Source organism: Tamandua tetradactyla, chromosome 11 (genome assembly GCF_023851605.1).
Source record: "Tamandua tetradactyla isolate mTamTet1 chromosome 11, mTamTet1.pri, whole genome shotgun sequence".
Taxonomy (NCBI): domain Eukaryota; kingdom Metazoa; phylum Chordata; class Mammalia; order Pilosa; family Myrmecophagidae; genus Tamandua; species Tamandua tetradactyla.
The window spans coordinates 69326738-69343061 of record NC_135337.1 but is presented as its reverse complement, the minus strand read 5'-3'; the positions used below and the strand labels follow the sequence as shown (position 1 = coordinate 69343061).

General features: G+C 41.1%; 1 protein-coding gene across 11 annotated transcripts in view; it reads left to right on the top strand.

Moving 5' to 3' along the window:
- The window catches only part of PDE10A (phosphodiesterase 10A), a 695790-nt gene that overhangs the window by 560847 nt on the left and 118619 nt on the right, over positions 1 to 16324 (top strand). For 10 of the 11 annotated variants that reach the window (XR_013159463.1, XM_077120812.1, XM_077120814.1 and 7 more), the window contains one exon: positions 286 to 314. The exons of the other annotated variant lie outside the window; for it this stretch is intronic. Coding sequence is in view for 7 of the 10 variants with exons in the window: in XM_077120812.1 (XP_076976927.1) it covers positions 286 to 314 (29 nt within the window). In the remaining 3 variants the exon portion in view is untranslated. The remainder of the gene's footprint in view (positions 1 to 285; positions 315 to 16324) is intronic. 11 annotated transcript variants of the gene reach the window in all.

Genomic DNA, 16324 nt, shown 5'->3' with positions numbered 1-16324 from the left:
AACCTTTACTTACTAGAAAACCAGGTTTTCAAAGCCAGATTCTTAGATTTAGTAAGAGGAAGCATTGTAAAAGAGTCTTCTAGTTTAATAAGAGTAAATGAGGGCAGGCCGCAGTGGCTCAGCAGGCAGAGTTCTCGCCTGCCATGCCAGAGATCTGAGTTCGATTTCTGGTGCCTGCCCATGCAGAAAAAAAAAAAAAAAGAGTAAATGACATGTTCTGTGTTTCCAAACCTGCATAGAGTTTCTAATGACCTTTTTTTCCTCCCTTGCTTCTCCCTCCTCCAGATGAATCAACTCCCAAGGAAGTCAGCAGGGTAAGTAATGTGAAATAATAATTTCTGCCACCACAATGTAAGGAGTAAGAAATCCTTTTGTGCGTTTTCTCAGTGTTCTAACACATTAAAGCATTAGGAAAACGATGTCAAACCCTGGGTGCCCTCTCCAAGGATCACTTGTTAATACGAATGACATCAGTAGGGAGAGGGTTAGCAAATTGGAGGCCTCAAGACTGAACACATCCAACAGATGCATTTTATTTGGCCTGCACGCTGCTTACAGGTTTTTGTTTTTAATTCACTGCCAACATTTAGAAATTGAGAGACTGTGATAAAGATTGGGTTTCTGGCTTCTCTTGAAAAGACCAGGGGATATGGCAAGACAGAGAAAGGACTCCACCCGTGTAACAGTCTGCTAAGGCCAAAATGCGAAGCCACCTTCAGATGAATGATATGGTCTGCGGTTTTTCACAGTCCTCCAGTCAGCCAGCTTTCCTCATTTACATTACCTGTCTAGTTACTGCATTTGAGTTCATGCACCTTCTTTTGAGAAAACAAAAGGTGACTTCTCATTTACTGAAAATATTACATCAACATTTAAAAAAATATTAAATGTAGTGGAGACTGAGCAGATATAAAAGCTTTTGGGGATGAGCACTGAAGCATTTGGTATACTGTGTTTAATAATATAAAATCATGTTTAATGACTAGGAAAACTATCTTAATTATATTTCCCGTATACAGATAAAAATCTTGTTAAATGCAGATTATATGTCAAAAACAGTTTGGATTGCATCAGATGCACTCTGATGTCAGTGATCACTCTTTGCTGGAAGTTATAAACTCAGCAACTGTTAGGAGAATCACATGCACAAATGTACCACTTTATCTGTGACCGTCTGAAGGCAGGAACCTCTAAAATGACCAGAGCTATTGCTAAGCGTTGAGGATGAGACAGAATTCCCTCTGTCCATTACACCTAACGCTTTCTTTAAGGTATTCGCCAGTCCTGGGGTTTTACTGGATGCCTTTACCATTAACGTCACACATACAGAGTTCAGTGTTAGAGTTTCTACATCTGGGCACTTTGAGATGTGCGAAGAGGTCTGGGGAGTAGATTCTCGGGGTCGGCCTGCTTTTTTATATGATGGAAGTGGCAGAAAGGCTAAAGAAAGTACCTGCCAGCACCTTATATTCTAGTAAAGAGGGATGCGTTACCGCTGACAACACTGTAGTATCTCTAAGGACGATAGAAACAATAAAAACACCATACATGTGATTTATCTTTGCTATTGTTTTGTAATGTTATTTTATTATGCTAATTTTGGAGAAAGTTTATCTCTAATTGAAAATACTAAATGACTCAGCTGTTAAACTAAGAATTGTACTACTTACCAAGATCTTTTCAAGTTTCTTTCTGAATATTTCTTGGTCGATGCTTATTTGACCAGTATTCAGAGTTTGCTTTACAAAATGGTACACTATTGTTTTAAAACAAATAAAATTTTAGGAATGCCTAGTGTAACATTTTCATAGATGTGACTGGTCACAGGGCTTTTACTTAAACTCATCAGTTATCGGAAAAGCATGCCCTTTAGTGAAACAGACTGTTACACTCACAGGAGATCTGATGACTATAAAGTACTTTCTTACCTGCAACCAAAAACCTCCCATTATTTGCCATTCATTAGTCTTAAGTTTTGACTTTTGAAGTGAATCAAAAAAGGCTACACCCTATTTCATATGAGAGCTATTTGAATACAGGGATTGTACTATCTCTTTACCAGTAAAAAAATATTCATAATTTAAACTTTTTTCATAGACCTCCTTAGGATCTAAGTTGACATTCTCTGGACAAAGTATACTTTATCAATATGTGACAAGCATAGTGGAGCACTGTAAACTAATCATGGCTTGGCCCTTATAAAATGAGATGGGGCAGATGCTTCTTTGGGTTTTGGATACTGTGTACCTATAGATACAGTTCTATGGGAGAATTAGCTTTTTTTGACAACCTGTAGGACATGGCTGGTTATTGAGTGTCTTGTAGACTAAGCTTTTTTCTACAAGAAGCCATCAGATTTGTGAGTTTTACACCTCTCCCCTCTTCCTCCTTCCCTCCCTCTTTACTTCCCTTCTTCCCTCTTTACTTCCCTTCCTCCTTTCCCACCTCTTCCCCTCCCTTCATTCTTCTTCTCTCTTTTCTTTCCTCACTGACTTCTTCCCTTCCTGCCTTTCAGTCAACAGGCTGGGCATATGGTAGAGAGCAAAATAGACGATATTCTGATTCTCATAGTCTGGGACAGGGTGGATGAGACAGCTGAAAAAAATACATATTTATCTGGCAGTTTTAAGTGCTGTGATAAATACCTATAAGAATAAAACAGGATGAGGGGATAGAGAATGATGATGGATTACAGTGGCGTAGGAGGGTTTATTGACTTGTTGGGCATTTGAGGAAGTCACTGAAGGTTTATTCGAGAAGTTGACATTTGAGCGGAGACCTGTCAGGAATAAGAGATTCAGCAGAAGGAGGAGGGGAATGCTTGGGGCTGGAGCAGAGCAAGTGATGGGGGGAGAATTATAGGATTTGAGGTTGGAATATAATAGGGGTGGTGAAAGCCTTGTAGTCCACCGTGTGGCTTTTGGATTTAATTCCAAGAACAGTGAGAAGCCACTGGAGGACTTGAATGGAAAAATGACATCACCTAACTTACATTTTAAAAGAATCACTCTAGCTGCTAAGAAAATACACAGAGAGATAAGGGAAGAAACAGTGGGAGTCTACGGTCCAGGCAAGGTTTGGAAGAGGCTAAGATGAGGGTTCTAATGATGCAATGTTAAGAAATAATCAGAGTCTGGATACATTAGGAAGACAGAGGTGCCAGATATTTGCTCCTGGGCTGTGTGTGGTATGCGAGAAGAGAGGACTCAGTAATGACTCTGAGCAACTGGTAGAATAAAGTTTCACTGCAGGAGGAATGAGGATGAATGGGCCTGTTAAAATTGGAAATGTTAAATTTGAGTTATCGGCTGTTGAAGAGGAGGTGTTTAGAAAGCAGGTGATTATATGGGCCCAGAGTTAAGAGAATAGTTCCAAGCTAGAGATAAAATGTTGAAGTCTAGAGTCTAGAGATGGTATTTAAGGTCATGAGGCTAAATACTAGAGAGTGAAATAGAGAGGAAAGGTCTGAGCACTAAACTACTCAACTGTTCAGGGTTGGTGAAGGTGGAGAAAAGTCATCTAGGAGAGTAAGGAGAAGTCAGTGAAATAGAAAATAAATTTAAAAAGTTATTTGTCAACCGATTTTGTTTTATAATTTTAACTGTATGACTATACATCTATTTCAGTTTATTTCTTCTTTTGACCCATGTAAGCCTATTAAGATGAGTCTCAATCTAATACATAATCTGTTTTGCAGAATTACCATATGATTTAGCAATTTCAGGCCTACATATATGCCCTAAAGAATTGAAAACAGGGACTTAAACAGTACTCATATGCATTGTTCATAGCGGCATCCTTCACAGTAGTTAGAAAGTGGGAGCTACTGAAGTGTCCTACAGAGGAATGGATAAACAAAATATGGTCTACCTGTACAACGGAATATTACCCAGGCACAAAAATGAATAAAGTTCTGATATATGCTGCAACATAGGTTAACCTTGAAAACATTATGCTAAGTGAAATAAGCCAGGCACAATAGGACTAAAATGGCAATATTTCACTTACATGAAATATTTAGAAAACAGATTTATAGTGACAGAAAGTAGATTAGACGTTCCCAGGGGCTAGGGTGGGGAATGGAGCAAGGGAATGGGAAGTTATGGCTCAGTGGGTGCACAGTTTCTGTTCAGGATGATGAAAATGTTTGGCAATGGATGATGGTGATGATTGTACAACAGTCATAATCAATGTTAGCTAATGCCATGGAAACGTACACTCAAAAACGGTTAAAATTGCAATTTTTTTCTTGTATATGCATTAGCACAATAGTATCTTTTAAAAAGCAAAAAAAAAAGAGTGAGCAATGGTGGTTCCATGACAGAATTCTTGCCTGCCATGCCAGAGACCTGGGTTTGATTCCCGGAGCTTGCCCATGCTAAAAAAATAGAAAATTAAAAAAGCAAAAAATAAAAGATAAATTTTGGTACAGTTGTTTCAACTTACCAGGAATCCACTGAAACCTTCCTCCGACGTCTCTGATCTCCCTCATAAGAATAGTGTTGGAGACTGTGTGGAATGCCTCTGAAGCCATGTATCTTAACCAGTTTAATATAGTTTATTCTAATCAGGCATCACCATTCAATCACAAATATCGAATTATCACTATTCTAAGTTCTTGGAATATAGCAATGAATAAAATAGGCAGGAATCTCTTCCCTTGTGGAATTTACATTAGTGTGGGAGTGAAGTCAATACACAAAATAGCTAAGTAACAAGTGTGTAAGTTGGTGGTGGTGAGTGCTTCAGAGAAAAGCAAAGCAGGAAGTGAGATAAGGGAGTTATGGCTGGGTGCAAGGTGGGTGAGTGTGTGGCCAAGGATAGGGCTGGGTGTGGGATGGGGTAAAGGAGTCAGGGCTGAGTGTGGGTGCATGTGGGTGTTTGGCCAGGAATGGGGCTCGGTTTGAGTGTGAGTGTGCAGTGAGAAGAGAATCCAGGAAAGACTCTGAGGAAGTGAAGGAGTGAACCAGGCTGATGACTGGGGGAAGAGCCAGTGTAAATGTCTCGTGACAGGAGTCGGTCTGTGTGTTCAAGAGCTTGGAAGAAAGTCACTGTGACTCGAACTGAATGTGTGAGGAAAAGATGTGGTGTGGAGCAGCCAGAGTCCGCAAACTGAGTTTCCTCCTTACTGTTTTTTTTCATGGGGTATTTAGTAGAGTAAGGGAGGGAAGTCAGAGGATATTAACTTTCACATACTTGCCTTTCCTGGAATAGTCATATTTTTCTTTCATGTTTATAAAATGTTACTGCACTTATTGAGTTATTTGTTTCTGTTTGGGATGATGGAAGGATTTTGGTAATGGATGGTGGTGATGGTAGCACATCTGCTTCCAGTATACAAAGAAGGAACTGTCATAGGATAAATGATCCCATTGCCATTGGAAGAAATTTTAAGGAAAACATGGATCACCAGACCTAAACAATTCTGAAATCCTGAAGGGCAAACTCCATTAGATTTCAAATTTTAAGAGTCATTTCTCCTTGGGACTTTAGAAAGTGACAGTCCCACCCTTTCCAAGGGCTTCCACAGAGGCCCTCTTCTCTCCAGATACTGGGATGAGGTTTGCAATATTGGGGAATGTTGAGGAGACCACCTTTATTTTGGCCCCACCCTCTCAAGCATCTGGGTAGCACTCAGATTCTCTGCCATCTCCAAGGCACATGTTTCAACTCCTTCAGAATGATGGGGTGGCAGTCAGGCTACCCCCAATCCTAGGGGAATGTGCTCTACCCTCTTCGAGGCCTGGGACCAGAACTTTTTCTGAACATCGAGGTGGAAGGCCCGCCCTCTGCCTCTGGGACAAACTCACCCCCTCCACATGCAGAGGTTTCTTGGCTTCAGACTTTACCTCCCATGGTTCTTCCTCTGAAACTGTTCTTCCTTCAGTCTTCCCCTTCTAGTCCAGACTGGCAGTGGTTCCACTTATACAGGTCTCACAAAAAATTTGTTAACTTGGCATACAGGGATCAAAGCCATCAGACAATAGAACTTTCCACAGTTCCTTTCTGGATAACTCCGTCTCTAAACCTCACTTGTCCTGTAATGACTGAGTGGTTCCATGATTGGTTAAATCCTCACATGGGGCACTATTCTCTGGGTTCTCACTTTCTGGAAGCCCAGAATTTTCCAAACATTCAATTTCTGATTTTTTCACACCCAAAAGTTCAGTCCTCAGCCTATTCCTTTCTTGTCACATTAGAGAAACCAAATTGCATCCTCCATATTTAGCTTGGGAATTTCCCCAGCCAATTATCCCAGATCATCTCATTCAAATTCTTCCTTCCATCCAGCACCAGGACACAATTTTGCCAAGTTTTGTGCCACTTCAAAACAAGGGTCACCCTTGCTCCAATCTGCAATGACACATTCCTCAGACCCTCCATAAAGGTCTCAATTGAAGTATCTTTAGGGTCTATAATTCTACGAACTGTTGCTTCTGTTGGTAGAAATATGGACTCAGCACCTTATTCCTCTTGTGCTGAAATCTGTTTTCATTTGCTAATGTTGCTTAAATTCAGTACATCTGAGATGGATTGGCTTTTATAAAAGCAATTTATTAATTGCAAATTTATAGTTCTTTGGAGGAAAGGCAGCTACTTTCATCTGGGTTTCTCTGTCACATGAGAAGGCACATGGTGATGTCTGCTGACCTTCTCTCCTGCTTTCTGGGTTCCAGTGGCTTTCCCTGAGCCTGTACTTTCTGCATCTCCAAATGTCTGGGTATGAGCTGCTGCTCCTTTTAAGCCTCACTGATTGCAGAAGTCACTCCTCTTAGCTGATTGCAGATGGATTCAGCCATTAGATGAAATCCACATGCTTATGATTTGAGTCCACAGGAACAGAACAACAGGGCACTGTCACCTGGCTAAATTGACACCTCCTAACTATTGCACCTAGTTTTCTCAGTGTTTTTATCAAGTAAGCTGGGCGGCTTTTGCCACATCCCTTTTGTGCATCAACTGAGGTGATCGTGTGTTTTTCTCAATGTTCCATTAATGTAGTGTATAAAATTAATTGATTTTCTTTCACTGAACCACCCTTGCATACCTGGGGTAAATCCTATTTGGGCATGGTGAATAATTCTTTAATATGTTGTCTTTTTATTTTCATCTTATTTTCTCCAGCTATTCGAATTCTTTGTATTTATTTGTATTATTTCTATATTAGTTAGGGTTCTCTAGAGAAACAGAATCAATAGAGAACACTCGCAAATATAAAATTTATAAAAGTGTCTCACATGACCATGGGAATTCAGAGTCCAAACTCTGCAGGGCAGGCTGTGAAGCCAATGACTCCAATGGAGGGTCTGGATGAACTCCACAGGAGAGGCTCACCAGCCAAAGCAGGAAGAGCCTGTCTCTTTTGAGTCCTCCTTATAAGGCTTTCAGTGATTAGATTAAACATCACTCATTGCAGAAGACACATCCTCATTGCAACAGACAAGCCAGAACTTGCCCAACCATCACTTGGCCAAGTTGACACATGAACCTGACCATGACAGTTCACCCCTAGTCAACTTGGCAACTATACATACCACCTTAAACCATGCCTAACTTCTAAATAAAAAAACAATAAAACACACATTTTTTTCTTTCACCTAACAATATTCAGTTGTCCCACATATAACTGGAAACACATTAAATCTCTCCAGAATAGGGTACAAATCCTTGGGTAATATTCATTCTTAAACTTGATATCTTGCAACTTAAATAGTATAACATGAACAAAACAGCAATACATTCCTCATTTCTGTAACTGATCACGTGGCCGAAGTTCAAATTTATCACTGCCTGCTTCCACTACCCAGTCCATGTTCCCTTTAGACTCAGCAAGCACTTCAGCTGGCCGTGGTTCTTTGCCTGGTGGGGTGACCCAAACCTTCATTCCTGAAGTTTCAGAGCCATTGGTAGTTCTGCCTGGATTGGGTTGTTGCAGTTTTCCATTGATTTTAATCACAGGGCATTGTAGTACTAAAAGATGCCCTAAGGGGTCACCTATATTCCACGAAAACTCTTCTTTACCTCCATTATGTAGTTGCAGTCCTACTTCCCCCTGATAGTCAGGGCCAATCACCCCAGACAATAATGTAATCCCCTTCTTGGCTTGTTGATCCAGTGACATAAGTAGCCCAAAGTGACCAGGTGGCAGTCTTAACTTCCAGTTCAGTGGAATCATTGCTGTTTTTCCTGGAGGAAGCACTCCCCATTTTGGAAAGAAAACCTGTTGACCAGCAGAGCTCAAGGTTGCAGGGACAGAAGCAAAAATTTTCCTAGTGGATCACAAGGGGTAATAGTCAGCGGTACCACTCCCATTTCCACCCCTTGGTTCCTGGATCCATAAATCCTGGCTATGGGAGAAACAGCACCATATAGTGGATGCTGATTCAGAGCATATACAGCTTCCTGGAGAACATTACCCCAGCCTTTCAAGGTACTGCCACCTAGTTGGCACAGTTATTGAGTTTTCAAAAGGCCAATCCACTGTTCTATCAATCCAGCTGCTTCTGGATGATGGGAAACATGGTAAGACCAGAGAATTCCATGAGCATGTACCCATTCCCACACTTCATTTGCTGTGAAGTGTGTTCCTTGATCAGAAGCTATGTTATGTGGAATACCATGACGATGGATAAGGCATTCTGTAAGCCCACGGATGATAGTTTTGGCAGAAGCATTGCGTGCAGGGAAAGCAAACCCATACCCAGGGTATGTGTCTATTCTAGTTAGAACAAATTGCTGCCCTTTCCATGAAGGGAGTGGTCCAATGTAATCAACCTGCCACCATGTAGCTGGCTGGTCACCTCGGGGAATGGTGCCATATCAGGGGCTGAGTGTAGATCTCTGCTTCTGGTAGATTGGGCATTCAGCAGTGGCTGTATCCAAGTCAGCCTTGGTGAGTGGAAGTCCATGTTGCTGAGCCCATGCATAACCTCCATCCCTACCATCATGATCACCTTGTTCATGAGCCCATTAGGCAATGACAGGAGTTGCTGGGGAAAGAGGCTGACTGTTATCCACAGAACGGGTCATCTTATCCACTTGATTATTAAAAACTTCCTCTGCTGAAGTCACCCTCTGGTGTGCATTCACATGGTATACAAATATCTTCATGTTTTTAGCCCTCTCAGAAAGGTCTGTCCACATATTTCTTCCCCAGACCTCTTTGTCACCAATTTTCCAATTATGGTCTTTCCAAGTCCTTGACCATCCAGCCAAACCATTAAAAACAGCCCATGAGTCAGTATACAAACGCACCTCTGGCCAGTTTTCCTTCCAAGCAAAATGAACAACCAAGTGCACTGCTCGAAGTTCTGCCCCCTGGGAGGATTTCCCCTCACCACTGTCCTACAAGGACACCCCAGAAAGGGGTTGTACTGCTGCAGCTGTCCACTTTCAGGTGGTACCTGTATATTGTGCTGAACCATCTGTAAACCAGGCCCAAGTTTTCTCTTCCTCCCCAAGAGGCCATAGCTCTGGTCTGAGAAAGAGAAGGTAATGTGGCAGGAGTGGAGACAATGGGCATTTGGGCCACTTCTTCATGTAAGTTACTTGTGCCTTCAGGACCTGCTCTGGCTCTATCTCGTATATACCATTTCCATTTTACAGTAGAGTGCTGCTGTACACGCCCAACTTTATGGCTTGGTGGGTCAGACAAAACCCAGATCATGATAGGCAACTCAGGTCTCATGGTAACTTGGTGCCCCATGGTTAAGCGTTCAGTCTCTACTAAGGCCCAGTAGCAGGCCAAAAGCTGTTTCTCAAAAGGAGAGTAGTTATCTGCAGCAGATGGTAAGGCTTTGCTCCAAAATCCTAAGGGTCCGTGTTGTGATTCTCCTATAGGAGCCTGCCAAAGGCTCCAGATAGCATCTCTATTTGCCACTGACACTTCCAGCACCATTGGATCTGCTGGATCATATGGCCCAAGTAGCAGAGAAGCTTGTACAGCAGCCTGGACCTGTCACAGAGCCTCCTTTTGTTCAGGTCCCCACTCAAAATTAGCAGCTTTTCTGGTCACTCGATAAATGGGCTGGAGTAGCACACCCAAATGAGGAATATGTTGTCACCAAAATCCTAAAAGACCAATGAGGCATTGTGCTTCTTTTTTGGTCATAGGAGGAGCCAGATGCAGCAACTTATCCTTCACCTTAGAAGGGATATCTCAACATGCCCCACACCACTGGACACCTAGAAATTTCACTGAGGTGGAAGGCCCCTGTATTTTTGTTGGATTTATCTCCCATCCTCTGACACGCAAATGCCTTACCAGTAAATCTAGAGTTGTTGCTACTTCTTGCTCACTAGGTCCAATCAACATGATATCATCAATATAATGGACCAGTGTGATGTCTTGTGGGAGGGAGAAATGATCAAGTTCTCTGCGGACAAGATTATGACATAGGGCTGGAGAGTTCATATACCCCTGAGGTAGGACAGTGAAAGTATACTGCTGACCTTGCCAGCTGAAAGCTAACTGTTTCTGGTGGTCCTTACTAATAGCTATTGAGAAAAAAGCATTTGCCAGATCAATAGCTGCATACCAGGTACCAGGGGATGTGTTGATTTGCTCAAGCAATGATACCACATCTGGAACAGCAGCTGCAATTGGAGTTACCACCTGGTTGAGCTTAGGATAATCCACTGTCATCCTCCAAGACCCACCTGTTTTCTGCACAGGCCAAATAGGAGAGTTGAATGGGGATGTGGTGGGAATCACCACCCCTGCATCCTTCAGGTGCTTAAGAGTGGCAGTAATCTCTGCAATCCCTCCAGGAATCCGTTATTGCTTCTGATTTACTATTTTGCTCAGTAGGGACAGTTCTAGTGGCTTCCACTTGGCCTTTCCCACCAGAATAGCCCTCACTGCATGAGTTAGAGAGCTAATGTGGGGATTTTGCCAGTTGCTCAGTATATCTACACCAATTATACCAATGGAACTGGGGAAATAACTACAGAATGGGTCTGAGCGCCCACTGGACCCACTGTGAAATGAACCTGAGCTAAAACTCCATTGATCACCTGGCCTCCACAAGCCCCAACTCTGACTGGTGGACTAGAGTGACGTTTTGTGTCCCCTGGAATTAATGTCACTTCTGAACCAATGTCTAATCCCCGAAATATCTGATCATTTCCTTTTCCCCAATGAACAGTTACCCTAGTAAACGGCCGTTGGTCTCCTTGGGGATGGCTTGGAGGAAGATTAACAGTATAAATTTGTGGCAGTGTAACAGGGTTCTCCCCCAAAGGGACCTGGCCTCCCCTCCATTCAAAGGGCTCTGGATCTGTAAACTGTTTCAAGTCTGGAAATTGATTAAGGGGCCGTAACTCTGTGTTTTTGTAATTTGAGTTAGACTTCTGTTCACTTGACCTAGAACTCTTTTGATTATACAGCTCCAACAAGAATTTAGTACACTGCCCTTCTATTGTATTTCTTGGTACCCCATGATTTACTAGCAATGCCACAAGTCTCTGCGTGTCATATAATTTTGATGCCTGCTTTGAGTTTGCTGTCTATTATAATAAGCCATGTCTACCCTGTCTTTGGCAATTAAGTGCTGCCACCTGGCTTCTGCCAACTTGGGATCCTTTCATCCCCATTGTGTTTAAGAATTCCAGCTCTGTGACAGCCGTTCCTACCGTAATACCTGACCTACAGAGAAGTACAACCACAGAGCTCTTTAGGGATGATGGTGCTAGTCTCACAAATTTATTTCTCACTGTTCTGGTGAAGGGTGCATCCTCTGGATATTCCTGGGGTGTAAGAGCAGGCTTTGCATGATAAATCCACGGTAACATTCCAATCTCTCTAAGCCTCTGGATCCTCTCATCTACATTATACCAGGGCAGTTCTGGCATTTCAGCCTCAGGTAATGTTGGCCACCTTTTCATCCATGTTTCAACCAACCATTCAAACAAACTGTTAACACCTTTTCTAACCCCTCAAGCTATAACACTGAATGCAGAATCTCTGCTTAGTGGGCCCATATCAATAAATTCAGCCTGATCCAGCCTTATATTCCTCCCACCATTATCCCACACCCTTAAAATCCATTGCCACACATATTCCCCTGATTTCTGTCTATATAAATTGGAAAACTCTCACAGTTCTTTTGGAGTGTAACATACCTCCTCATGTGTGATACCTTGTACCTCACCTTTAGGGGCCTGTTGGGACTTTAGTCTAGTTATAGGTCTGGAAGAAATGAGGGGTGGTGGGGGTGGGTCATGAAAAGGATTAGAAATATCTTCCAAGCCATTTGCTTCAGGGCCTTCATTTGCAGTTTTATCTGGTGAAAGAGGATTAATCACTCTAGGGCTTATCCCTTCAGGAGGAGACTGGGTGGCCAACTCCTCAAGGCAGGCTGGAGGGTGGGGTGGTTATGTCCTCAGGGCAAACTATAACAGGGTTATCTAGAGAAGACTCAGCATGATCTAGGGTTTCAACCTTACCCCCGACATCATTATCAATCCATATGTCACGATCCCATTTTTCAGGGTCCCACTCCTTTCCAATCAATGCCCTCGCTTTAATGGCAGACACCATGCAAGATTGAGATTTCAGTTTATGTTGTTACATTGCTACTCTAACAATAAGATTCTGAGTCTGATTTTCAGAGATCTCAAGTCTGCGGCTACAAGAAATAAGATTTTCCTTCAGGATACTCACAGAAATGTCTACATCTGTCAGATGGCACTTAAGCTTCTCATTTGAAACCTTAAGCCCATCCCTTTCACTCCTTAATGTAGCCAGTGTATGTAACAACAACCAACCAACATCTCTATACTTCTTATTTCTACAAAACTCTGTAAAGGTGTCAAAAACATTATCTCCCAGAGCCTGGCTTTGTACAAGCAAAGCATTAGGAGAATCGAATGGTGATATTTTGACTATTTCTTTTGCCAACTCACTCCATGGATTTGGAGTGTCATTCTAATTATGGGAATCAGAGTCCTTAGTGTCTTCGAGTCCAGTCAGAGTAGAAAACCATTCACAAAAACCCATTTTTAGGATTCTGTTTCTTAAGAACCACTCCTGGTACCAAGATGTATTAGTTAGGGTTCTCTATAGAAACAGAATCAACAGAGAACCCTTACAAATATAAAATTTATAAAAGTGTCTCACATGACCACGGGAATGCAGAGTTCAAAATCCGTAGGGCAGGCTGTGAAGCCGATGACTCCGATGGAGGGTCTGGATGAACTCCACAGAAGAGTCTCACCAGCTGAAGCAGGAAGAGCCTGTCTCTTCTGAATCCTCCTTATAAGACTTTCAGTGATTAGATTAAGCATCACTCATTGCAGAAGACACGTCCTCATCTCAACAGACAAGCCAGGATTTGCCCAACCACCACTTGGCCAAGTTGACACATGAACCTGACCATGACAATTTCTTTATTTCATTATTGCTTTGCAACTTAAAATATTTCTGCTCAACATTTTTGCTGAAGTGAGTGGTTCTCAGAGGTGCAGTGTGTTGGTCCCTGACCTCTCTAACCACTTCTTTCACAGTGCTTTTGAAGTACCCTCTGGTTGCAGAGTGATGCTTTGTTGCTTCAGCTTATTTAAGTCCATTGTCTATTTTTTTTTCTCTCAGCCATTGACACTTTATTTTGTCTCATTTTGCTCTTCCTCCTCTTGGTCAAGAAGGTTTTCTCAATCCCTTGAGGCTGAGTCCCAGCTCATTCTAGGATTTCTGTCCCACGTTGCCAGGGAGGTTTACACCCCTGGGAGTCAGGTCCCATGTAGAGATGGGGAGAGCAGTAAATTTGCTTATCGTGTTGGCTGAGAGAGAAAGGCCACATCTGAGCAACAAAAGAGGTTCTCTGTGGTGACTCTTAGGTCTAATTTTTAATAGGCTTAGCCTATCCTTTGTGGGGATAAGTTTCATATGAACAGACCCCAAGATTGAGGGCTCAGCCTATTGCTTTGGTTGTCCCCACCGCTTGTGAGGATATCAGGTATTCTCCACGTGGGGAAGTTGAATTTTCCCCCTTTATCACCATTTCCCCAAGGGGACTTTGAAAATACTTTGTTATTCACTGGTCAAGGCACTCTGGGATTTATCAGGGCATCACTCTGGACAAACCTACAAAATCTCATTCCCTATTCAAGGTTCCATGTACTTGTGGTGTTCAATTAAACTGTCCACATAAGTTATATTAGGAAATACAGTAGTCAAATGATAAATTTTGTACCAAATAAACATTTTTTGCTTTAGTTTAAACTAAAGCAAAAAATCCATTGTCTATTGAAAAGTAAGGGTGAACTTTATTAAGGACATTCCCCCCAAACAAAAGCATTGACATAATCACCACGTCATGAGATTGTAAATTAAACTCAGCAACACCTGAATAGTTAACATGACATTATTCCCTTCAATAAATGAAGGGCTTGATTCTTGTTAGAACAATTAAAATCACTGACCATATAATTATTGTGCAGATTTGTAATTTTCCTGTGAATTGTTTATTTTAGGGGAGATTATAGTTGTCTCAGAGAAAACACTCTTGGTACATAGTTCTGAATGTCTCCATTTGTTTAGTGCTTATTGGTGTAATCTGTTTTATTGTATTTTTCTATTAAAATCTGAGATTTTGCTTACTGGGTCAATTCTGTCTTCGCTTGATATAGGCTTGATGAGATTTCTTTATATTGCGGGTATACTGAACTTTTCCTTCCCTCTCATCATCAACCCTAAACTTGCCTCCATTATTTTAAAATTATAGCCTCCTCTATATTTATGAGAAGACTGAGGCTATCTGAGTCCCTTTTCAGTTGTTAATCTGTTTATCAAAATGATTTCCAGCTGCCCTTTTACTTTCGTATTGGAGGCTGTCTAATTCTAATTTACCTTGCAAAGTCTACCTCCATCACCTGTGCTTTTGACCCTGTTCCCATCCACTTCCTCTATAACTGCTGTCTCAGTTAAAATAATTTATATTTGCCTTCTAAAAAATGAAAACTGTGTCTCTAGAATAATATAAAAACCACCTTAATCTAGCCAATAATATCAGTTTGTAATATATCCTTAATTTTGGTTCAGAATATATGTATATTAGTTTGATATATATATATATCATATATATATCAAATTAATATATATATTTCCTAATATAACTTATGTGGACAGTTTAATTGAACACCACAAGTACATGGAACCTGTATATATTAGTTTGATATATATATATAATATATAATATATAGCTTGATATATATATATCAAACAATATATATATTATTATATGTGTTGGGAATATTTACATAGTAATAATTACAGTACATATGCTATTTTGATTAAATATATTTTATATTTCATATTTATAGTTTATATTTTTTCTGCTTTATATTATCCATAAACATTTTCATGATGTTGTACAGTCTGATGTTGTCTTGATTACTAAAAATTTTCCATTTTGTCTACATGATAGTTTGCTTTTCCAGTCTTCTATTATTGGATCTTTAGTTGTTCTTAATTTTCCATAGACTGGATATCCATATTATTCAGGATTTTCCAGAGAAAGAGAATCAGTGTATATATGTTAAGAGATTTATTATAAGGAATTGGCTCATGTGACCATGGGTGCTGGCAAACCTGAAATCTGTAGGGCAGACTGCAAGCTGGAAACTTAATAAAGTCCTTAGTCGAAATTCCCATGAGGAATTGGCTGGCTGAAATTCTGGCAAGAGCCAGTGCTGAACTTAAAGCAAAAATTCTTTTGACCTCTGAAATGATCACTTCTGGCTGTTGAGACCTCCAGCTGATTGGATGAGGAGACTTCCACATTACTGAGGGCAATCTCCTTTAATGATTGTAGTTACAAACAACTGATTATGTAGCTGCAAATTCCATTTATGGAATACCTTCACAGTAGCAAGTAGGCTTGGCCTAGTAATTGGACACGGTAACCTACTCTAGTTGACTCATGAAGTTAAGCATCACAGAATTTTTATGGAAATAAAGGTTTTCTTCTTGTGAACTATTTCCTAAGGAAGAAGTTTAGGATCTGAGGTTACTAGGCATAATTATTTTCTGACATTTAGTACACATTGCTAAGTTGGTTTATTAAATTACTGCTCCAGTTTGTTTCATTTCCCCCTCCTCCCACCATCTTAATGTCCTTGAACTGCCATAACAAAGTGCCACAAACTGGATGACTGTAAAAAGTAGACTTTTATAGTCCCACAGCTCTGGAGTCCACAAAATGAAGGTGTTGGCAGGACCATGCTCCCTCTGAGACCTGTAGGTCACTGGCCGTGGCTTACTGGCTATCCTTCGCATTCTTTGATTTGTGGTATAATGCATTTGCTGACACCATCACATGCCTGT